Source organism: Lissotriton vulgaris, chromosome 4_1 (assembly GCF_964263255.1).
Source record: "Lissotriton vulgaris chromosome 4_1, aLisVul1.2, whole genome shotgun sequence".
NCBI classification, from domain to species: domain Eukaryota; kingdom Metazoa; phylum Chordata; class Amphibia; order Caudata; family Salamandridae; genus Lissotriton; species Lissotriton vulgaris.
The window spans coordinates 5,257,584-5,283,297 of NC_141691.1; the positions used below are offsets into that span (position 1 = coordinate 5,257,584).

Genomic DNA, 25,714 nt, shown 5'->3' on the forward strand with positions numbered 1-25,714 from the left:
GTTTGTGTCAATGAAACCCAATCCAAGGAAGGAGTGGATGAATGGGTGGTTGCTGGTGAAAGTGAAACCAGCTAATGTGATAATAAAGAGTGATAGAAATTTACTTTTAATGGGTGGATGCCCCCTAAATGTATTGTATTCATCATAGGTGGAGACTGTCACTGGAAGCAGAGTCTTACTTTGAAAATATAAAAGGAGATACTAAAAAATACTGGTGTTCTCTGTGTACTCAAGTCCACCCATAGTACTAAGGCAAGTATAATGCCGGAAAAAACTTCAACAAATGCTACAGGCAAGGGAAACAGGAGGATAGATTAGAGAGATACTAAAAGTTGACACCAATTGTACGTACTGCGCTTGGTAGTGCTACTATGCCACAATGTACTGTTGAATTAATTTTGAAGAGTTTCACTTACAATTCTGTTTCTTTTTTTATAGATACTCATACTCCTTCCCAAAAACCATCAAGGAAGGAGTTGGGAGCCAGGGCCCGGCAACGGAAACTGCAGGCCATTGTGGAAGCGTACCGCCGGCTGGTGGCCGAGGAGGAGGAGAAGGAGGCGGCGGCAGCAGCTGCTGCCTCTTCCACTGCGTGTGGCACCAGCAAGGCCCCACCTGCAGGAGTACGGCGCCGTGGCCAGGCAGCTGCTCACCGCCGGCATTTAACATCTGCCACCCCCTCACAGCATGGATGCATATGTAGGTGCTGTGCATTTCAGCAACAACCTCACCTCGGGGTGGGCAAGCTGGAGGACCAAATAGAGGAGCACGTAAAGATCATTGTGGACCAACACCTCTTTGGACTTGGACAATGGTTGTGGTTAGGGTGGGGATAGGGGTGGGATAGAAGGACTAGGATATTTCTTTACATGAATAAATGTTATTTATTTTCAACTTACACATATGATTTTGTTTTGTGGTGGGGTTACTGTTGTACGTCACAAGCTTTACTCTAGATGCAGGGCAGCGGCCAGTGTTTGATTGAAATACTTTATTAATTGACCACATATGTCACATGCAAACAGATAGATATGGTACCCCTCATTCAGTTATATGTGTCCTATTAGTACTACTAACAGCCTGTCCTCCATTATACCTCCCAGCAAACTTCTCTTCTTACCTGTGATTGATGATGATTAAGTTTGGCACCACAAGGGCTGCATGGTTTCCCAAGACAACGGAGAATAGAGCCTTCTGAAAGTGATGGCGAGTTTACTTTAATTTTGGAGCCCTGCTCAAGTTCTGACATTGAAGAGTTGTGTATGCCAGTGCAGACAGAGGTGGTAGCCTTAAGACAGTGATGCGTTTTAGATTGGAAACAAAACAGAAGATGGCTATAGTCACGTATGTTTCACTTGTAATGGAGGGACTGTTAGGCGGTACATTATTGTACTATTCTCCATCTCCATCCAATGTATGGCAAGATGGAAATGTATTTAGGGTGAGTCAGGAAAATGGAGCAGGACTGAGGAGTGGAGTGCACAGTTAAATGCACAGATTTGCAAATGCAATAGGTAATTAAAAAAGTAAAAGTAAGGATGGTGTTGGTTTTGAAGTTTGAACAAGAAAGACAGATACATACTAATAAATGAAGGGAGAATGTAACAATTTAAAAGTCTAGTAGTCAGGGAAGGGGAGCTCATCCTTAAACCCTGGTGGTTCTTCTGACAGAAGTAGATCATGTATCCCAGTAGTTATGTATTTCCACTCCTCTTCCAGGTGTGATTCACGTATTTTGTAGTCTGGTGGCATGAAGTGCTGATTCATTTTGATCATGGTTAACCTCTCCACGCTTTTGGGTGAGAGACTGGTCCTTTTCACAGTTACAATGGCACCATCAGCACTGAAAACATTCTCTGAAGAGACACTTGCAACAGGGCAAGCCAGATACTTTATCGCCAGCCTGCTGAGCACTGGCCAATCGTTTCTTTACCTATACCAATACACCAATGGGGTTTGCTCCATGAACACCTCTGTTGTGTCATCCAGATAGGCCTGGACCATCCGCTCAATGTTCAGTGGTGCTCTGGTTTGCTTGTCCTCTTTTTGCTTTGTGACAGCAACGGACTTACCCATCCCTTTCTGTAGAAACCAAGCAGCTATTTTTTTGGTTGTGTCTGATGAATCAGATCCTGTTGGTGCTGTTGTTAGTGGTAGTGTTGGTGACTGCTGGGAAGCAAACGCACAGCTCTCATGCTGTGAAGAGGAACATGACTCGGTAGGATGCTCAGTAGTACTTGCACTGTCCTGGGCTGGCACTGGCAGGCCTCTAATTGAGAGCTGTTCATTTTCTAAATCAGTGGCTTCCTCGGCTATTACAGTTTTGTACTTGGCAACATCCCCTCCTGAAAAAGGAATTACTGCATTACTGTTCACAAATAATTTGTACCGTGGATCCAAAATTGTGTCAGTAATGTAAAGTTGATGTGACACAATCTTATTTTGAATCCTTGTATTCTCAGATAAGCGGCCGGCTTAGACCTTCACCAAATAACATGCATCAACTTTTCCTTCAACACCTTCGTATGTTTCAGACATCTCCTGCAGCTCATGCTCTAGCATGTACAACAAATGGATAGCTTGGCCCATAGTACAGTCCTCCCTGCTGACTGCACGTGTGAAGACCTCAAAAGGAAGTAGCATCTCTGTCAGGCATTTAATGAGGTCCCATTGCCACATCTCAACGGTCATGGCTTTAACAGTAGGATCCCCTGATCTTCTTGTCATGACATAACCATTAAGTGGTATGTACTGCTCAAATAGCCGATCAAGCATGTAATAAGTAGAGTTCCAACGTGTTGGGACCTCCTGGATGAGTGTTTTTACTGGCATTTTATGGTCACGTTGAATGACCCGTAGCTGCTTCCGGGCTTTAAAAGAATGGTTGAAATGCGTGCAGATTCTTCTGCAAATGGTCAGTAAGTTGCTGACTTTGCTTTCATGTTTCAGAAAGTCCTGCACAACAATAATAATGCAGTGTGCCAAACACGGGACCCTGAAATAGTCACCATCTTGCATGGCCTTAACTACATTACTGCCATTGTCGGTGGCAACAAAACCAATGTTAAGCCCTCTTGGTCGTAGCCATTCAAAGACCTTGCTGTTAAACTCATTCAAAATGTTTGCAGCAGTATGCGATTTCTCCATAGCAAACATATCTACAGTAGCATGTCTGCGAGTATCATTAAAAATCTCAGTAGTGTCAATGCCTGCAGATATCTTTGCTTTAACACCTGAAAAAGAGATCAAGTGTGCGGTGATGCACATGTAATCAGTGGCTTGGCAACTGGTCCACATGTCTGTTGTCAGGTGGATACTATGCACAGCACTCTGCTGCAAGGCTTTTCCAAGCAATTCCAGCATGTCGTGGTATAGTGCTGGAACAGCAACTCTGGCAAAATAGTAGCGGCTGGGAACATTCCATTTTGGGCAGAGGGTTGTCACAAATTCCAGGAAACCCACCCCTTCAACAAAAGAAAAAGGGAGAAGGTCCAGTGCTAACATTTTAGCAAGCTTAGCATTGTACAAACGTGCTATTGGGTGGTTGCGCTCATACTTTCCCTCCTGCCTAAACATGCTAATAATTGTACGCTGCTTGGTATTTCCTTCAGTTATGCTCAATGCAGTACTTTGCGTCGCAGACTTCGCACCCGTACTCCTTGGTGTCTCTGGGTTACTCTTACTCTGGTGCCACTGAGATGTTGCTGATGCGGAGGATTTGGGCTCTACCACTGCAGTGCTGGGGACAGGGGTACTTTGTGTACCACTACCAGATAGAATGTCTCCCTCTTCTTCCTGTTAGACCCTGAGTGGACCTTTTCCTACTTCCCCACCAACATTAATGGTTCCTGCTTTCATGCTACGTAGGTGGTCCTCCCACTGGATTGGGTGGTGTTTTTTCATATCGGTCATTTGGCTTCCGGTACCATAGTTTGTACCAAGCTTACCATGACTAACAGAGGAATGACAAATGGAACATATAGGAATGTTCTCCTCATTTGCGCTAACTGTAAAGAAGTCCCACACTGGGGAGCTTAACTTTTGTCTCCTGCTAGAGGTGCCATTTTCAATGCCAGATGAACTGGAGGTTGTGTGTTGAAATTCACTATGTGGCTGTTCAGTAGTACCACAACCTACTTCTGCTGAGGTGGAACGTGTGCTGGATGTAGGACGCTGCCGGCCCCGTGCAAATGTAAAAATGAAAGCTGGAGGTAGTGTTGCTTTTGGTGTGGCCTGTGTTGGAGGTATGCGTGCTACATCCCTACTAGTCAAAGCCATTCTCGCTAGGGTTAAAATGTTGGTCTCCATGTTCTCAGGTCCAGGAGTAATGCTTGTGATGACTGGGTCTGACTCGTCATTATCACCATCATTATCCGGCTGTTCAACATCGCACTCCATAAGTGTAAGGTTTCCTGGAACCTTCCTTTTCCCTAGCCTGGTCTTCTTGGGATGTCTCTCCATTTCATGCTCAGATTGTTGTGGCTCCCAATTAAGATCAAGATCATCAGAAGGGACATTTGGCGAAGAACTCGATGGACTAACCCTCCTTTTCCTTGGTGGGGATTTGGAAAACAATAGATGTCCTGCATCAGGTGCTTCCTCTTTTTGCTCTGCATCAGGCTCAATTTCCTGAAGTGCCCCGACTTCGGGAGGAAAAACAACTACTATTGCGGGTGGTGGCTGTTGAACAGGCAGTGGTTGTGGTTGTTGTTTTCGAGGAACATCTACTATTGAGGGCGGTGGTTGTGGAACAGCTACTATTGCAGGCGGTGGTTGTGGATGCTGTTTTGGAACATCTACTATTGCAGGCGGTGGTTGTTGTTCACCACTTTTCTGCTGTGTTCCCTCTTGCATGGATTGTGTACTACTTTGAGATAGCGCTAAGTTTAGGTCAGGCTCAGTATCACTGCTTTCCACCATTAGGCTGGCTACCTCTTCCCCACTCATCTGCTTGGGCCTGGGTTGGTGGCTTGGGCCCACTGATGCGGAGATGATGGCCCCAGCATGGACCCCGGTCACCGCTGCTGCAGGAGTACTTTTTTTCCCAAAAAAGGTTCTCGGGTCAACACCAGACTTAAGTGTCACTTCCTTCTTCTGTTCTTCCTTCTTCTCAGCAGCTTTCTTGGTCTTAGAGGACCTGGTACCTGCTTTCTTTAGGCCCATCTTCTTCAGATTTCAGCACTGCATCAGCAGTCAGTTGCACAAGTTGCTGAGAATGATGTCTGGTCAGGTGAGTCACAACACACGTGACGTAGTACAGAAGGACGTCCGTCTGGCAGTAGAACAGGCGATGAATGATGACGGACACCTCCTCTCAGTCTTCAGTCTTTTGTGCACCTACAAGCAAAGAAGGCAGAATAACATCAGTCGAATGTGGAATTTGTTTAGCTTTAATTGTAATTTCTACTAGAAGTATTAGTAGACTCAGTAAGAGTAAGAGTAGCAAAAAGCAAATGTAGTTGGAAGTGGAACTTGTTTATCCTTAATGTGTGCATCATTTAGGATGGGTGCAGCATCAGTGACCTGCAGCAGATAGCAATGGGGATGTGAACAGTAGTAAGCCAACAGGAACAATGGCAAGACACAGACCAATTTGTCAGAAACAAAACAGCACACTACCACCACCACAGCTCCCAGCCACATGGGCACATATCACATTCACAGGTACATGGGTAAAGGCCAGAAAACAATAGACTCAAGCAGGCCTATATACCTATATGGCCAGAAAAAGGAGGATGCCAGTTACACATCACAGCTTAATACACAAAAAAGAAAATCCCCAAAGTTACACAACAACACAAACAACAAAGGCATTTACAGTTTTTTTTACACATACCCAAACAGTTAACTACACCCCAAACACCACATTTGGGAATTCAATGTATTGCCATCCACGCCCTAAATGATGTTAAATTCAACAGACAAAATGGAAACCGCTACATCAAGCACCCCCGCTGCGCTGACTACCTCTGGGACTCTAGGCCTACTGAAATCACAAGTTTGCAGGCCTGCGACAAAACTGAAGCACGATGGAAGGTCAAACAAATGGCCGCCCCCACATGGCCTGGCCATCCCCAACAACATGAAAAGAAAGAGAAGACAGTAAATACATGCCTACGGCAAAAGGACAATGCTTGGCTTCACAAAATGGCCGCCCCCACTTGGCCTGTCCATCCCCAACAACATGAAAAGAAAGAGAAGACAGACAATGTATTTATAAAATGTATTTATTTATAAAATTTCTACAGCGCACAAATACCTTCCGGTGTCTCGGCGCTGACAATACATGCCTACGGCAAAAGGGCAATGCTTGGCTTCACAAAATGGCCGCCCGCCACCCACATGGTCAGTCCACCCTCAAACTACAAAGTACATAGAGGACAGAAACAGTAAGTGGTCCATGCTCCAAAAACTACTAACAAATGACAACTTGAGAAGTTTCTTTAGCAAAATGAACAGCATCAACATTTTCGAGAAGGTTTTATGCAACCCGAGACATATTGCTCGCGAGATTGCAAAATCGGCGTGTTTGGCACCTCGAATTGTACAAATCATCGTTATCGCATACCCGAGAATGCACAATGAGCGCGTGAACAAGACAAAAACTGTAAGGTCGCGTTGTCACACTGTGCAAAGTTACCAAACTACGCGAGCTGAATTCTAGGGTTACCTGGTGCGCAGAAAAAGCCATATTATTCAACACACACCCAAAACCTGCAATTCAACACCGAACACACATTTTGCTAATCAATCCAAAGACATCCATGACCTACATGATGTTACACTTACAACTTAAACACCACAATAACAGTTGAACAACTTTCATGCCCCCATGATGATGACTCTAGTGATACCCTTGGGCCTACTGGCAGAGTAGGCTACAAGCTTGGAGGCCTATGGCAAAAACACAGTGGCTACTAGCACCAGAAAATGGCCACCACCACATGGAAAGTCACACAAAATGGCTGCCCCCACATGGCCTGGCCATCCCCAACAAAATGAAAAGAAAGAGAAGACAGACAATACATGCCTACGGCAAAAGGACAATGCTTGGCTTCACAAAAAGGCCGCGCCCACATGGCCTGGACATCCCCAACAAAATGAAAAGAAAGAGAATACAAACAATACATACCTACAGCAAAAGGACAATGCTTGGCTTCACCAAATGGCGCCCCGCCACCCACATGGTCAGGCCACCCTCAAACAACAAAGTACATAGAGGACAGAAACAGTAAGTGGTCCATGCTCCAAAAACTACAACCAAATGACAACCTGGGGAGTTGAGCGCGCGAACAAGACAAAAACTGTAAGGTCGCGTTGTCACACTGTGCAAAGTTACCAAAACTACATGAGCTGAATTCAAGGGTTACCTAGTGCACAGAAAAAGCCATATTATTCAACACACACCCAAAACCTGCAATTCAACACCAAATACACATTTTGCAAATCAATCCAAAGCCATCCATGACCTACATGATGTTACACTTACAACCTAAACACCACAATAACCTATGGCAAAAACACAGTGGCTTAAAACACAAAATGGCCGCCACCACCTGGCCCACAGAAAGCAAATGAACTCAAGCAGGCCTACACTAACTACATTAACTACTAGGGTTACCTAATTTTACTAAAAAAAAAAAAAATCCAGTAAAAGAGAGTTTGCAATTGGCTTGGGCCCACAGATGCGGGGGTCAATTGAATCCAATGCCATCCATGATGTTTTACAGACACCACAGAAACATGGTTGGACCCGTGGGTACCTCTAGGCCTACTGGATGAAATATCAAAGACATATCTCTTGGCCCCTCATGAACGTACAGGCCTCCCTCAATAATAATTTTTAAGAAAGATTGAGAAGCACAGAAAACTGTAGTTAAAAAAAAAAACATTTACAGTACACCAATTCACAAACTTACTTGTAAAAGAAAAGTTCAAATCCAAAAGTCCTCAATAAATCCAATCAAATGCTATGATCCAGCAGACATACACAAAGAGTGATCCTTCCAGCTCCAAATCCAAATGAAAGTGAACAGCACATGTACAAAGCACTGGGAGGAGCCTGGTGGACAGGAAGAGGAAGTTGGAGACTCAGGGGCACTTCCTTTCTCTTGAAAAAAAAAGTAGCAACAAAAAGAGGACTCCTTGCCCAAAAAAATACAGCTAAATCACAATCTGAGGGGTTTTCCTGAGTAAAATGATCATTTGTGATAAGGTTTTAGCATGCTCGGGAGATATTTTGTGCCAGATTGCAGTTTCTGCATTTTGCGGAAACGCGATCTTACCTACATAGCGCTGTAAGGAAGATTGCGCGTCCTAATGACGTATTCGCGCGTCCGAATGACGTTATCGCATTTTGACAGTCGGGTTGGATTGTGCCGCTGTATTCCAAACATCGTAGTGAACGCGAACGGGAGAGAAAAGCGAGAAAGCAAATGCAGAACCAGGGTAAATCATTACAGCGCACACGAGAATGATAAACTACTACGCTACGCTGTAGATTGCGAAGTAGTCGACAGCTTCGCGCTCGCAGCGAAGTTCGAAGTTGCCGAAAATTCGCAACTTCCGCGAACAGAGCGTAGTTCTCCGCCCAGGCTTAATTTTGTGACAATGGACATTCTGAACTTATTACATTTGACATAATTGACACACCAAACTTTGGAGCCCTTTTATTGGTTCCCTTGGTTACAGGTATATAACCCTCCATTGATTGGGTCTGCAGACAAGTTACCTTGCTCCTACGATTGTAGAATCGATCTGGTCCCTGGAGCCGACTTACTGGTTAGCAGAATATACGCACTCACCGAAACAGAAACTAAGTACCTTTGTGACTATCTACAAAACATGCTTAAAAAAGGCTTCATCCGCCACTTAACGTCTCCTGTCTCGTCCCTTATTTTTTTCAAATCAGCTAGAGCTCTTACTCATAGACGGATGAGGTGGATTTCTATTTTTCGGGAGTATGATTTTGCTATTTCATTTCACCCTTGTGTGAGACAAGCCAAAGCAAACGCCATGTACTGATTGGGAAAAGAACAAAAATACAATATAGACACTTCACTACCCATTATACCTGGCAGTAAAATACTCGCAGTGAGGGACAAACAGAAAGAAGAACCAACATCCTTTTCTGAGAAACTAGCCCGTATGCTACGCTTGACCCCACAGAATAGTTAACCGACCCTCTGAATACAATAGTGATTGACCTATACTATCATGAGAATAGGTTATACATTTCCTCAGAAGAAATCCGTGTTCAAATCATGAACTGGTGTCAAACTCTACCATTGGGACGGCATCCTGGAGGGGAAAAAATCTTGCAAAGTTGTCAGAGATGGTTGTGGTGGAAGGGGATAATTCATGACATTGCGAGTTTGTTAAGGCCTGCCGTACTTGTGCCAGACCAAAACCACTGCATTGCGCCCCTGCTGGTCTGTTGCGACCTTTGCCTATTCCTCATATTCCCTGATTTCCATTAGTATGGATCTGACTAATAGACTCAAGAGAAGAAACAACATTGAGGGAGGCACAAGAGGGCTAGAAGGCTGCTTGAAGAAATGAGGTTTTAGTGGGTTCTTGAATTTGAGGATGTAAGACTCCATATGCATAGAAAGCGGTAAAGAGCTTTGAAGAGATAATTTATACTTCTACATTTGTGTAACAATACGCACATGCTAGAATAGAAGGGTTGAGAAGATACAAGGCAAAAAAGTATGACAGGTAGTTCAGACTCAGAGCTCAGTCATCGATGATGTTGCGGGTGAGGATGTTTCATTGACAGGGAGGGAGTCAAGAATATTCCCCCGCACATGTGTGATGTGGTCAAGTTGGTTCAGGTCGATAAGGAGATAACCAGAAATTGTTTTAATATCTTGTTATTTAATACTGATATGCTTTTGGGTCTAATTACTTATTTGAATACATTTTGTGAAGCCATTAGTGACCGCTCCCAAAAAAAAACTTTGTGTTAATTCAATAAGCTCCAAAAACCTCCTTTGGTTACTTTTATCTACATCTGGTCAATAGTTTTTAATAAATAATTCTTAGAATCATTTGCTGGGTGGTATTGAAATGGTTGTATTGCACATAGATGCATGTTGGCATCCAGCAGGCTTTTCTGCCCCTACAAAGGCAGACTGGGATTCAACCTTCGATCTGTCAAGATGAGGTGAATGGAGCTCGGTTGAAGTTTGAATGATGAGACGCTCTGTACATTGGCTCATCATTTTGAAAAATATTAATAACTAGGCAGGGGAGCCGTGAGGTTCCGTGACAATTGTAAGTGGTGTTTTCGACTCGCACGAATATGGTCGAGTCTGGTATCTATGAACCGCAAATGACGAGTTTAGTAAGTGTGCGCAGTTTCGCTGTGCTAACTTAAACCGTTCATTTGTTATGTGGGTTTCTCATCTGTACCCACGGGTTCCATCTTAGATACGGCATCCATTTTGTCTCTTGCCCTCAAGTAGCCAGCGAACGGACGCTGTCCGCTTCGCGACCCTGGGACTCCCAAGATATTTTGCGGAAGACACATGTCCTTTGAAAGTGTCTTTATGATGAGGGGGTTGCTACTGTAAGGCAGGTGGCGCCGCTCGAGGCTCATCTTGCCGCACGGGCTTATTGTCTCAGCCGTGCATCTCATTAGGCACGTCCCTTTGATGCCTGTATCTCGTGCTTCCCGACACCTCCCCTTTTACACCCTTTCCGATCTCCCTACTGTCTCCGTCTTCCTCTGCACCTGTCTTCGTTCCTATATCGATCTACTTTACTGCTGATTGGAATTTGCTAATGGTGGGAAGATGGGTTTTTACAGTTGGGAACCGCCAAATGTTTCCGCACTTATGTTCCGGACCTTGTGTGTTTCAAAGTGACCAAAGCGACCCCTCTGAGAGCTAAATGTGGGAACCGGGTTGTAAACTATTGTGTATCATGTTAGCCTATGGGTAAAAACTGTATAAAAGGAGCGATCCACATAACCAATTTGAAGCAGTCTCCCCGAACTACACTCGATGTACTTCCTGTGACTTCTGTGTTCCCTGCAGTAAATAAACCTTGACTCTTTGACGCCGAAGGAAGTGTCCCGTGTCTCTGTGACTTGTACGCCGGAGCAGGTTACCCACGAAGGTTTCAGGTGTTGTGCCCTGGCACCGCTGGGTCCAAAAGAACCCAGTCCTTCAGTTGGCGCCCAACGTGGGGCTGCATCAGTGGTACCGGTCCAAGCCCGACGATCGTGAGGAACTTCGTGTGAAATCTCCGAGGGAAGGTGCACCCCGCTTCATCGATCCTGTTGTCGAAATAAGTGGCCCGAAGACTTTTCCCGCGAAGATTCCCGCCTCCTAACGGCTGCGACGGACTGCTGCCCTGACTGTAGACCTGTTTTGGCGCCTGGCGTAGACCTTGGTATAGCGAGACGATAGACGGGCCTTCCTGAGGACGCCATTGATCTTTGAGTTAAGTATTTGTGGGTCGCTCCCAGAGTTCTTGGTTGTAGACGCTTTAGCGAGTGTCTTTGTTGTAAACACTAGTGTTTTTGTTGTACACGCTGTGTGAGTGTTTTTGTCGGTGACACTTTGCTAGCGTACTTTGTTGTTGTTGTATTTGTTTGACGACTGCAGCCGCCAAAGACCGAGGGTTTTGTTCTTGCTGGGACTTGGTAAATCCCGTAACCCTTGAAGTTTGTGAAACTCGGCTAGTGTGCAAGATGCCTGGTCGCAGTACTTTGTTCAGTTGCTTTAGACCTTGTGGTGCGGATTCCCTGCTGGAGGACTCGTGTCCGATACCTCCGGTTGGAACTCCTACTTATGACTTATATAGCAAACATGGGCTAGGCCCGATTGCTTTTAACGATTATTGGATAAAATATACAAAGAAAGACGGCGATCTTCGTTGGCCACCTCACGGTAGCTTCGAAGCGTCGATCTTAGATAATTTGGAAATAAAGTTGTTCGAACGTAAATCTAGGCCGGCCATGTTTGATGCCTTTCGGTTGTGGCGCAAAGAAGCCCGACAGAAAGAAATCAGACAGAATAAACGTAGTGAGCGAGATACTGTTGCTACCATAGTGAAGAAAGCTGAGCAGTTTCAGCGTGATAAGGAGGATAAGGATAAGGAAGTGTTTGAGAGGCTACAGCGTATGTCCATAGATAAATGCTATCCTGCTTTGCCTACGGAGTCGGATAAGAAGGAAGAGGCAGTTGAGGATTCTTTAATGTCTTATCTTATGAAGTCGCCACCTCCGTACGTACAGGGTATCGCAGCTCCTGTGGTCCCTGCCGTACCTGTTCTTCCACCTGTTATTCCTCCACCAGTTCCTCAACCTGCACCCGCTCTTCCGACTGTTCCTGCTCCTGTGCCTGTTTCTATTCCTACTGCTCCTCCGCTTCCACATACTCCTGTTCCCGCTACTGCTCACGCTGCTGCTCCTGTGTTGTTAACCCCTGTTGTTGCTAATGTCTCTACTCCTTCTCTTGTTAGTCCTGTGTCTTATTCTTGTCCCTCTACTCGTAACCGTAATTCTCCCATTGCGACAAACTTCTTTCAGTCGCTCGGACCTGTTTTTGGCTCTGCTGGTTCTGATGGTCCTCAGAGACGTAGCCAGCTTCCTGGTAATAGAGAACGTGTTGCGCTATACAATATGGCGATGGGTTGGATGGTAAACCCTATTAGAAATCCACCTCGTGTTGTCCTCGAAACGTTTGATCAATTCAACATACCGACTCAGAGATATGTGTTTGATGAAATGTGCAAGTTCTTACATGATCAGATAGCGACCTATGCGCCTGACGAGGTGCTGACCGCTCTGTCTGAACTTCGGCTTCAGTTCGCGACTGGACTGATAGTCGACACTAATGTCCGCCGTGCTATTGAGCGGTTACTATCTCTTCGTCCCGCTCCTATTCCTCATGCATTATTCGTTGAGGATATTGAAAAACAACCAGACGAATCTGGCCAATACCCTATGCGTGAAGTTCCGCCAGTTTGGATGCCAGGTAATCCTGGGGCGAATCCCCCGGTTCCGCCATTCTTCCAGAGAGTATGGATACACCTCCCATGGAAACGATCAGAAGTGCTCCAGGTGAAACAAACTTTGCCCGATCCTCGCAAAAATCCTGCGGGGTATTACAAAGAATTATCGCAGCTCGTGGATGCTACGGTAATGAATCTTGCCGATATCGATATGTTGTTCGGTAATGTCGTACCGCAACCGGTATGGGCGAAGATTCGTCAGGAAAATCACGCAAACGAACTAGGTGGTACTTGGGCGGCCATTGTAGCGGCAGATGGGTTGCAAGTTGGTGGCGGTAAGCCTGAGCAGGTGATTGAACTTCTTCCCCAGCGAATCATTACATTAATGAAAACGCTTATGCCAGCTATGAGGGTAAATTGGGATAAGTTGTCAGCCTGTAAGCAGAAGAAAGATGAGAGTGTATCAGACTTCTTTACGAGGTTTGAGGAAACATTCGTTGATCATAGTGGACAGGATATGGGTACTGAGGGTGGACAACGGTTGTTTGTGGATAAATTCGTATCGAACCTATTGCCCGATTTGTGCAATAAATTGAAGAATTCAGAAAGTGCGTGGGCCGTTTCTACCTCAGCTCAGATATTGGCTACGGCACAATATTACGAAAATAGAGAAAAAGAGGAAACTGACCGTGCTGATAAAAAGACGAAAGAGCTAAAAACTAAAGTGTTGTTGCAACAAGCATATCCGCCGCGTTCTAATCAGAATGCGCCTCAGCAGAATAGATCACAGTCGCAATCGAATCGATCGCAGTCGCGTAATGATTCCTCTTTCCAAAGATCTTCGTTAGGGTACAATCAATGTGCTTATTGTAGACAGGAGGGACACATTAAATTTGATTGTCCTGCTTTAAATGACCGTAATAGTGGTAATTCGTCTAGAGGAGGCCGTGGTGGTTCACAGAATGCATCACGTGGTAGAGGTCGTGGTGCGCAGAACGATCGCTCTGACAACGCATCAAATTCTAATAACTGTTTCGATCAACGTGGATCATCGCAAGGACGATCTGCGCAGTACAATGTAGACGATTATTACGTCGATCAGGGAACTGACGACAGTAATTACTAGGACAGCCAAAGACAAGGAGAGGGAGTGGTATCAGTTCCGGTTGATCAGAGAGGGCCTTACGTCGCAGTTGCTACATCGGGCGTCGTTGAGCCTTTTCTGTTGGACACTGGTGCAGCGAAAAGTTCTATCATGCATTCGAAACTCCCTGGCGCACCTTTGTCTGGCTTAACAAATGTATCCGTTGGATTCTCTGGCGCCCCCGTTAGCAATCCAGTTTCACGCCCCTTGCCCCTTAAAATTGGGCCTCGTGAGCTCGAAGCTCCGTTGATTTTAACCACTGGTTGTGGTGAAAATCTTTTGGGTCTGGATTTGCTTAAACGTTTGTATGCAACTTTGTATTGTTCTCCTGCGGGTGTAAAGCTTACGTTCGGAGAGAGAGTAGTCTCTCCCATGTATTTGTCCCTCGATAAGCTTCCACCGGAATTGGATTCTCTTCCTGCGTCTTTGTGGGCGACGGGTCCAAATGATGTGGGCCTACTTGATATCTCCCCTTATGTTGTTCAGTTGAAATCCAATGTGCGATTGCCACGTATTCCCCAATACCGTATCTCCCTTGATGGTGAACGAGCTTTGTTAGCGATCATCTATGATTTGATCGAGAAAGATGTTATTGAGGAGACTCGGGGGAACGTGTGCAACAGCCCTGTACTGCCCATTCTTAAACGTACTGATCCTACCAAACCGCCTGTTTATCGTTTTGTTATCGATTTACGGGAGGTAAATAAAATTGTGGTTCCTCAATTCCCTGTTGTGCCTGACATCACGGCGCTACTGACTCTGATTCCAGCTACTGCTTCGTGGTTTTCGGTGATTGATTTGAAAAATGCGTTTTTCAGCATCCCGATTGCCGAAGAGAGCAGGGACCTTTTCGGTTTCTCTCTTGGTGGACGTAGCTTCCGCTTCAAACGCGCTCCTCAAGGCTACTGTGAAAGTCCATCGATTTACAGTCAAGCTTTGAAGGGTCAACTGGATGCGTTTAGGTTGCCGGTTGGTGCGGCTTTAATCCAATACGTCGACGACTTATTGGTGGCTGCTGATACTCAGGACATTTGCAAAATTGCTACAGTGTCGTTGCTGCAACATCTCTGTGAGTTAAATCACAAGGTGTCACCTTCTAAACTCCAATATTGTTGTCAAGAAGTCACCTATCTAGGTCACTTATTGTCAAAGGAGGGAAGGAGATTGACCCCAGAGAGAATTGCAGCGATTGCGCGAATGGCTGTGCCACAAACCCAAAGAGATGTGCGTGCCTTTCTAGGTATCACGTCGTACTGTAGGCAGTGGATTCCTAATTTTTCATTGCTAGCGAAACCATTGGTGGCTCTTACGTGCAAGGATGTTTCAACTCCTTTACCATGGACGGAAGAATGTCAGAAAAGTTTTTCTGAATTACGTGATTCATTGTGTTCGGCTCCTGTGTTAGGTACTCCTGATTACAGCAAACCGTTCACGTTATATGTTCACGAGAGAGAAGGTTGTGCTTTGAGCGTCTTAACGCAACCTTTTGGTGGTAAGCAACGTCCATGTGCATATTTTTCCTCGACCTTAGACCCAGTAGCTAGAGCATTGCCGAGTTGTTTGAAAGCAACTGCGGCAGCTGCGGTCTCTATCCGACAATCAGCAGGATTGGTCATGGATAATATGCTTACGGTGATGGTTCCGCATGCAGTCGATACTCTTTTGAATAGAACGAAAACTCAGCACTTGACGAGTGCAAGGTTGTCTGGGTACGAATTGACGCTCTTGGCAAGCCATATTCAGATAAAACGTTGTAATGTCCTAAATCCGGCAACTTTGTTACCAATTAGTGCAGAGTCAGATGAAGTAGCAGAACATGACTGCTACTTGCGGACAGAGGAGGAAACAAAAGGTCGAGTGGACCTTAAAAACACCCCATTGGAAGACCCTGACGGCACTCTGTATGTGGATGGGTCATGTTTTAAGTTGCCGAATGGCGATGTGACTACTGCTTATGCTGTTGTGACGTTGAATACTGTAGTTGAGTCTGCAAGATTGAATCAGAACTCTGCCCAAGCTGCAGAGCTGATTGCTCTTACTAGAGCATGTGTGTTAGCAAAAGGGAAACGTGTGAATGTGTACACCGATAGTCAGTATGCCTTCGGTGTAGCGCATAGTTTTGGACGATTGTGGCGAGAACGTGGTTTCTTAACGTCACATGGCACGAAAATACAGCATGGCCAGCTTGTGAACGATCTTTTGGATGCATTGACTTTGCCTGCACAAGTTGCAATTGTTAAGTGTAGTGCGCATCGTAAAGTGACGGATGATGTTGGTCGTGGTAATGCGTTTGCAGATGAGATTGCTAAGGAGACTGCCCGGAACCTTAGCACTCGAATGTATGTGACGAGTTCGGTTAGGTGGCCTACAGAATCGAGTATGTGTGAAAATACCATAGAGAGTGTGAAAGCAATTCAGAATGAGGCCACCGACACTGAAAAGACGAAGTGGAAAGAAAGTACGGGAAGGTTGGATGCGAATGGTTGCTGGATTGATTTGTCAGATCAGAAAAGATGGATGTTGCCTGATGCGTATGTATTGGCCGTTGTGACAATGGCACACGGGTTAGCACATATCAGCGCGAAAGGTATTTGCAAGTTGTTGGCTGATGTGTGGAAGAATGATGGTATTACGAAATGTGCTGAACGTCTGGTGAAGAATTGTATGGTGTGTATAATGTACAATCCTGGCAAAGGAACCCCAACTCCCCCTGGCAGTTTTGCTCCTCCTTCGTATCCCTTTGAGGTGATCCAATTGGACTTCATCCATATGGAGCGATGCAATAACCTGAAATACGTTTTGGTTGTGGTTTGCGCATTCTCCCGATGGATCGAGGCCTATCCCCTCAAAGACAATACTGCTTTGTCTACTGCAAAAATCCTACTGAAGGAATACTTTCCTCGGTACGGAATGCCTAGAGTCGTGTGGTCAGATAACGGAAGTGAGTTTGTTGGAAGTATGATGAAGAGTGTGTGTAAGGGCCTTGGAATTAATCAAAAATTCCATAGCGCCAATCATCCCCAGTCAGCTGGATTGGTTGAAGGGTACAATGGCACCCTTAAACTAAAACTAGCGAAGATTCAGGCTACGACTGGACTTTCGTGGCCTGACGCTTTGCCTCTAGCATTGCTGTCAACTAGGGCGACTGTACACTCCCGAATAGGGCTTAGTCCCTATGAAATAGTGTTCGGCCGTCCTGCGAATGTGTGGGGGGTTCCTAGGCCAGGAATATTCACTGATCTTGAGTATCCGATGTTGATTGACTACTTACATGACTTGACTGCTAAACTGAGGTTAATTCATCAACAGGTTTACGACGCCTTGCCGACGCAGACGGAGGGTCCAGGCCACCAGCTCCAGCCCGGAGATTGGGTAGTTACCCGTAATTTCTCACGCAAGAAGAATCTGGACCCCCGCTTTGTTGGACCTTACCAGGTGCTCCTGGCCACGAGGACTGCCGTTCGTCTTGAGGGGCGGAAGAATTGGGTACATGCTACCCATTGTAAGCGAGTCCCTATTCCTTTGCCGGCAGACCCGTGGGTAAGGAAAGGCATTGCGTCAACAGAAACAGAGACATTGCCGGCGTTTGTACCGTTTAGCGACGCACAGCTTGTTGAAGAACCCTCAGCGCAGCAGAAAGCCACTGTTGGAACATTGTCAGCAAAAGACTCAAGATCAGATCAACAAACTGATCAGCAGGACGCTGCCTCTTCAACGGATCCTTTGTTCGACGAGCAGACACGTCCCGGGAAACATCGATATTCTTTGCGTTCTCACACTAAGGACAAATAAAATTTTCTTGCTTTGCTGAAGTTGATAACTGCAATATCCTCGTTTCCCATGATCAATTTTGAACATTCGTATCATTGAAATTTGTTTTGTACATATATCAAGCTTTTACCTTGTATCTTTTTCCTTCCACAGCTGAGAACTATTGTGCTAAATATATACATATTGTGTATTGAGGGCCGTAGGGCCGCGCGCGTACTTCCTTCTGGACAGTAGGTCTTGACGCTAGGTTAAAGACCGTCGGTTCCTAGGAACTCCTGGGGATTGACTATTGCTGCACAGAACGAAGTGCGTCAAGAAACGTTGCGGACGGTCGTAGGGAAATGGCATTTTCGAAGCTGAATGATTTGGAAGGAGCCCAGGCGTACAGAGTCAAGCTGCAGAACCTTAGTCGTACTAAATGTTTTGTATTCCAATTGTTTGTATTGTTTTTGACTGCTTCTGCATTTTTGGCGGGTGGGGTGTATTACACTATGTCTTGCTTCTTACTTGCTACCCCTACTCCTACTCCTTACCCTAACCTTACTTCTACTTCTACTGCTTCTCCCCATTCTTTTCACATATTACCGGAACACGAACAGGCTAGACGTGTGGAATTCCGCAACAATTCCTTTATCCAGCTCCTCCATCAGCATCAGTTAGTAGTTAACACTACTAATTGTTGGGTGTGTGGGTTGATGCCACATACTACGGGTAAGGGAATTCCATATCTGGTGTTACCGTATAGTTCCCAAGGGTCAGCTCGAGCATTCCAAACAATGTTTCGAAGCGCACTAGGTTTCCACCCCACTTCAGAACAACGTTCCCCCAACTCTGGTCCTACCTCGTATCAGTGGGTGCTATCGATGGCAATAGAGGATATGGAAGATGAGATACATGATGCTTTTCTCATCCCTAAAGAAGAGGTACAAGCCTATAGGGTCCTAAGTAGAGGGGAATATAGTATGTTCACTAATGAAAAGCAGCTTAAAAGCTCGCCTCCAATATGGGTCGTACCCCACACTGGTAATCTTTGTCTTGTGGGTCGTGGTTCGCAAGCCTCACTTGGAGCAAGTGCTTGCACTGAAAGTTACGTTCTGCCAATGTCCCCGTCCCCTGTGTTTCTGGCTGCCAAGGGTACGTACTTCATCTGTCATGATCGTGCATACACATGGTTGCCCGCAGACTTCACGGGCTCATGTTTCGTTGCAAATCTGTTGCCTCCGACGTTCACTGTAGATGCCGATTATCATAAGACTAGAGTTGTACGAGGCGTAATTAGCGAAGAGGATACTGCCGGTCAAGAGGCAGGAGACTTTTTCAAGGGTTTCCTCCCGTTTTGGGGACCTATGGTTAATAGTAGGAACCTGAGACATTTGACTCGAGTGGTAGAATCGACAGCTAATGTTACTGCCAGTGCCCTTGGTAATATCACCACAGAACTTCAGGCGGAGAGACTTATGACGTTACAAAACCGTATGGTTTTAGATGTCGTCTTGGCAGATCGCGGTGGGGTATGTAAAGTGATCCATTCGAGCTGTTGCATTTTCATTCCAGATAATGCTCCTACTGTCTATCAAGCCATCTCGAAGTTGCATAAGATCTCCGAATCCATACACGTGGATGTAGGGGATTGGACGCTACTTGGTTGGTTTTGGGGCCTGATGTCGACTTGGGGTTGGAAGATTCTGATGATCATCGGGGTCGTGGTAGTGTTCCTGTTCACGTGTTGCCTTTGTGTGCAGTGTGGTCCTGCCTTATGTGGCCTCTGTGCTACAACGTGTATGAGACAACCATCTGTTACCAAGGGGACTCGGTTGGACAGAGCTATGCTACAACGACATCTTGATGGTCTGATGAATATCGAATATGATTCCGACTAGTGCTTGCCTACATGAGGGCAAAAGGAGCGTCTGAGGTTCCGTGACAATTGTAAGTGGTGTTTTCGACTCGCACGAATATGGTCGAGTCTGGTATCTATGAACCGCAAATGACGAGTTTAGTAAGTGTGCGCAGTTTCGCTGTGCTAACTTAAACCGTTCATTTGTTATGTGGGTTTCTCATCTGTACCCACGGGTTCCATCTTAGATACGGCATCCATTTTGTCTCTTGCCCTCAAGTAGCCAGCGAACGGACGCTGTCCGCTTCGCGACCCTGGGACTCCCAAGATATTTTGCGGAAGACACATGTCCTTTGAAAGTGTCTTTATGATGAGGGGGTTGCTACTGTAAGGCAGGTGGCGCCGCTCGAGGCTCATCTTGCCGCACGGGCTTATTGTCTCAGCCGTGCATCTCATTAGGCACGTCCCTTTGATGCCTGTATCTCGTGCTTCCCGACACCTCCCCTTTTACACCCTTTCCGATCTCCCTACTGTCTCCGTCTTCCTCTGCACCTGTCTTCGTTCCTATATCGATCTACTTTACTGCTGATTGGAATTTGCTAATGGTGGGAAGATGGGTTTTTACAGTTGGGAACCGCCAAATGTTTCCGCACTTATGTTCCGGACCTTGTGTGTTTCAAAGTGACCAAAGCGACCCCTCTGAGAGCTAAATGTGGGAACCGGGTTGTAAACTATTGTGTATCATGTTAGCCTATGGGTAAAAACTGTATAAAAGGAGCGATCCACATAACCAATTTGAAGCAGTCTCCCCGAACTACACTCGATGTACTTCCTGTGACTTCTGTGTTCCCTGCAGTAAATAAACCTTGACTCTTTGACGCCGAAGGAAGTGTCCCGTGTCTCTGTGACTTGTACGCCGGAGCAGGTTACCCACGAAGGTTTCAGGTGTTGTGCCCTGGCACCGCTGGGTCCAAAAGAACCCAGTCCTTCAGCCGGAACATTTTCATTCCTGTCTGTTAGGATCATCTCAGGGTAAATCTTATTTTGGGTGGACCAGAGGTTTCCCCAGCACCAGGCGCATGAACATGTATTCTTCATTTCTTTTTTATTTCCATTACCCATAGCCATGCTGCATACAAATATAATCTCGACCAAAAAGAACAATAATTGAGTCCGTTTATTTTTTTCACAAGGGTACTGTTTTTTCTAATGTCAGATGCTGCACTATGTGAGGAGTGTGCGCTTTAACACTAACTCCGGAGAAGAAATCTTCTTTGATGAAAATGCTGATGCGCCAGCGGTTTTTGATTTTGTCAACATCCAAATCACCTCTGAGGGCACCTTGAGACTGGTGAAGGTGGGGACCTATGATTTCAACTCCCCTGAAGAGAGGCAGATCAGGCTAGAGGATGATGCCATGATGTGGAACACAGGAGACAACCAGGTGAGAATATGTGGTAATTCCAGGTAGTAATGCCTTATTCAGGGAACAGATTGAAGCAAATTATGGCAATAAACGAATGGAGAGCAAAAAGGTCCATTTATTGCCTTACTTTCTCATATACACTCCTCACAGAGATGTTTCTCAAAATTTTAAAATATCTTAAGCTCTAAAATTAGCAGGAGACAATCCATCAGTCACTCCAGTGTAACCAGAACATAGAAGATAAAGTCAACATTACAACCCAAAAAGAGGACTCAAGTATTTAAATATCCCCTTTTCCACTGTGGCTTGTGATGCAGCCCGCAAAAGGGCTACATCAAAAGCCACAATAGAAAACAGGATGGTTTTTAAACATCCATTCACTGTGTGCCAGCCAGTACCTGAAACTCGGTGGTCGGCCCGACATCCTAATCAGGTCCATAATGTTGTTTATAAATCAATCAATCAATCAGTGACACTTATAAAGCGCGCTACATACCCGTAGGGTCTCAAGGCGCTGGGGGGGGGGGGGGGGTGCCGCTACTGCTCGAACAGCCAGGTCTTCAGCTTCTTCCTGAAGGAGAGGTGGTCTTGGGTCAGGCGCAGGTCGGTCGGGAGGGAGTTCCAGGTCTTGGCGGCCAGGTAGGAGAGGGACCTTCCTGCTGTGGTCGCTCTTCGGATGCGGGGGACGGCGGCGAGGGCGTGGTTGGCTGATCGAAGGTGGCGTTTGGGAGTTTAGAAGTTGACTCGGCTGTTGAGGTAGCTCGGGCCTTGGTCGTGTAGGGCTTTGTGTGCGTGGGTGAGGAGGCGGAAGGTGATTCTTTTGTTGACGGGGAGCCAGTGAAGGTCTCTCAGATGTCCGGAGATATGGCTGGTTCGTGGGATGTCGAGGATGAGTCTGGCTGAGGCGTTCTGGATCCGCTGGAGTCTCTTCTGGAGCTTGGCGGTGGTACCGGCGTAGAGGGCGTTGCCGTAGTCCAGTCGGCTGGTGACGAGGGCCTGGGTGACGGTCTTCCTGGTCTCGGTGGGGATCCACCAGAAGATCTTCCGTAGCATGCGTAGGATGTTGAAGCTCGCCGAGGAGACGTTGTTGACTTGCCTCGTCATGGAGAGGGAGGAGTCCAGGATGAAGCCCAGGTTTCGTGCATGGTCTGTCGGTTTGGGTGCGGTGCCCAGGGCGGGAGGCCACCAGGAGTCGTCCCAGGTGGAGGGTGAGGAGCCCAGGATGAGGACCTCTGTCTTGTCCGAGTTCAGTTTCAGGCGGCTGGTCGTCATCCACTCGTCTACCTCTTTCATCCCTTCGTGCAGGTTGGATCTGGCGGCGGCGGGGTCGTTGGTCAGGGAGAGGATCAGCTGGGTGTCGTCGGCGTAGGAGATTATGCTGAGGTTGTGTTTGCGTACGATGGCCGCGAGGGGGCTCATGTAGACGTTGAAGAGGGTGGGGCTCAGAGATGATCCTTGGGGGACGCCGCAGATGACTTCGGAGGCCTCTGACTTGTACGGTGGTAGGCGGACTCTCTGTGTTCTTCCGTCGAGGAAGGAGATGATCCATTTCAGCGCCTTGTCCTGGATTCCGATGTTGCTGAGGCGCCGTACTAGGGTGCGGTGGCAGACCGTGTCGAATGCCGCGGAGAGGTCTAGAAGGATGAGGGCCGCTGTTTCTCCATTGTCCATCAGGGCTCGGATGTCATCGGTGGCGGCGATGAGGGCGGTCTCGGTGCTGTGATTGGCTCGGAAGCCGGACTGTGAGGGGTCGAGGGATCCGTTCGTCTCGAGGAAGGCGGCCATCTGCTTGTTGACGGTCTTCTCGATGACTTTGGCTGGAAACGGGAGGAGCGAGATGGGGCGGTAATTCTTGAGGTCGGTGGGGTCCGCTGTTGGTTTCTTGAGTAGAGCGCTGAGTTCGGCGTGTTTCCAGCTCTCAGGGAAGATGGTGGTGTCGAAGGATGTGTTGATGATGTCTCGCAGGTGGGGTGCGATGACAGCGTTGGCCTTGTTGAAGACGTGGTGAGGGCAGGGGTCGGTCGGTGATCCGGAGTGGATGGAGTTCATCGTGCGGATGGTGTCTTCGGTGCTGATCGGGTTCCAGGCGTGGAGGGTGGTGGTGGGGGGTTGTTGTTCGGTCATGGTGTGCGTTGGTTGGTTGTTGAAGCTGTTGTGTATGTCCGCTAAAGACACTCTCTCACGCACAGAAGATTTCAAGTACTAGAATGCAACTCATCAGACAATATGTGCTCATATCACGGAGACACCATTGGAAGAAATTGGGTCACTGGCTGAGGGAGTGAAACCCTACTCAAGCAGCAATCCAAATTCTTGCAGAGTGAAGTCACAAGCCAAACCCCGAATTAACCTGGGTTTAACGACCCTCCGGTGCCTTTGCTCAGAAGCAGTCAAGCCTAACTTGGAGGCAATGAGTAAAGTATTTATTCAGCCAAGTTCTTGATCTGGATGTGGGTTATCAGATCGTGTACATTCCCTCTGACCTCATGAACCCTTAATTTTTATCTGTGATTGAGTCTTTGATATTCTACTTTTGAGTTTTTGACTATTTTAAACATTTTAAACATATGAAAAACCTTTTTATGTACAAAGTACATGCTGTTATTCCTTCTTGTTATAGTTTTATCATTTGCTATTCTATGTATTTGTCTTTTTTTAACATGACCAGTAGGAATCAGTTCTTGATCACGATTGTTCATATATAATACCAAATGTTTTTATACCTTTTATTATTGCTCTCTTCTATAGCTGAAAAACACTCTATTTTACTGTAGACCTGCTTTTATGACACATGCTGTTGAATAAAGCTGTTTATGGATTGGATTGGATTGGCGTTTATGCAGCACTTCAAATAGTAATAGAGTAAAAAACAACACGTCTAACACTAACTTAAAAATATAAGTTAAATGTAATAAATGATTTAGGACCAGAAAAACAAAAACTCAATGAGTATAACCAGATATTCTCAAGTTCAAAGAATTAAGGTGAAAATAGTGTGAGAAAGCATGTCGCTCCAACTCTGGTTTTCGGATTGCAATGGACTGGGACAAAATCATCTATGATGGAGCGTGTGACAGATACGGGGATTGAGTTAGACCCAATTAACAAAATGATGTAAATCCTTTTTGCATCTCAATATGAAGTCCTTTGTTGAGGATGTGCTATGCAGCGGAGGTGATGCAAGGCCTTGCGTTGCACAGTGGGAGACTTTGTGAAGTCCTGAAAGGAAATGCATTTTACAACGGTGAGTCTGGGGCTGCGGCTACAATGTAAGGTCATGTGTGGAGAGTGCAGATGCATTAAACAGCAATGGTTCTGTGGAGCTGTGCACTGTGATGTGAGGACCTGCATCTTAGATGCATTAGTCAGTGGTGTTTCTGATGTGCAGTGGAGCTTTGATGCTTTGTCTTGTGTTGAGATGCGTTGTGCAGCGTTCCGACATAGAGCTTGTGAGGCATTGCATCACATTGCATTGGTTCTGCTGGGACTACTATGGGCAGGCAGAGCATCTTTAGGCCCACTTCCAAGTGCCCAGGACTGAGGTGGCACTACATGGGGGGGTAACACTTACAGCAAGCAGAGTCTAGGTGGATGGTTCAAGGTGGTTGGAGCCTTTTCTGTCCCTGAGACAAATGGAATGTAAAAACACCCTATTGGTAGTAGATAATGAGTCACCACTATCAAAACTAGAAGAATCTTATCTGTACTCACTTGGAACCTACTCTAAGATCACTACATTGGCTTTATTACCGCAAACAAGCCATTTTCAAATTATGGTACACAGATCTCCATGAGGAAAAGGCAATGAGTATCTCCAAAATAAACTCCATCTCTTTCTTCGCATCAGCAATCTGAGCTCCAAGGATAAACTCCACCCACACAATATCCAATCAGCCAAACACAGTGGCCTATCCTATTCCCTTCTTGGCTCACATAATTGGAACAAACTTCCTCTCTAGACATCCATGTGTGCTCTGATTTTATTCACTTCAAAACACTTCTCAATAAATAGCTTCTCTAACTGCTCCTTTCTCCCTTCTTCTACTGGATCTGTGCTCCAGTGCTGAGATTCCCCTTCAGGGGTGACTCTTTGCGCTACATAAAGTTTCAGTACCATAATATAAAATAACTGGGGCTCTTATCAGGATGACAGCCAACTAGCCCTTGGAGTCACTCTGGTTATATTGTATTCCAGATGACCGTCCAGTCCTTATCACCCAAGCAAGAGTAGCAGGGCAGCAGAGTAGTAGTCCTCTTTGCAGCAGAGTAGAGTCCTGCTCTGAGTGTTGGCGCCTCCTTTTAGGTGGGAATCGTTCTAGAGAGTTCCCTTTAAAGTGTTTGAGTTTCCTGCCTCCTCTGCCTGACTGCAGGGAGTGTGAAGTCCTTTGAAAGATTATAGGACACAAAGTATTGAAGTGCAAATGAGGTTGCGCCCAACTCTGCTCCTTCATCCTGCAGGTGATAGCCCATCCAGGCACAACTCATCCCTATATTGTGTTGCTGTCTAGGAGAAATATACAAATTCCAACTGTCAACTACACTGAGTCATGTGACCCAATTACAGGCTGCA

The 25,714-nt window shown here is 46.2% G+C and overlaps 1 protein-coding gene across 1 annotated transcript in view; it reads left to right on the forward strand.

Moving 5' to 3' along the window:
• Positions 1–25,714, forward strand: part of LOC147718192 (vomeronasal type-2 receptor 1-like) — a 196,433-nt gene that overhangs the window by 145,208 nt on the left and 25,511 nt on the right. Inside the window, exon 4 of the mRNA XM_086967156.1 lies at positions 20,935–21,162. Coding sequence (XP_086823282.1) covers positions 20,935–21,162 — 228 coding nt within the window. The remainder of the gene's footprint in view (positions 1–20,934; positions 21,163–25,714) is intronic.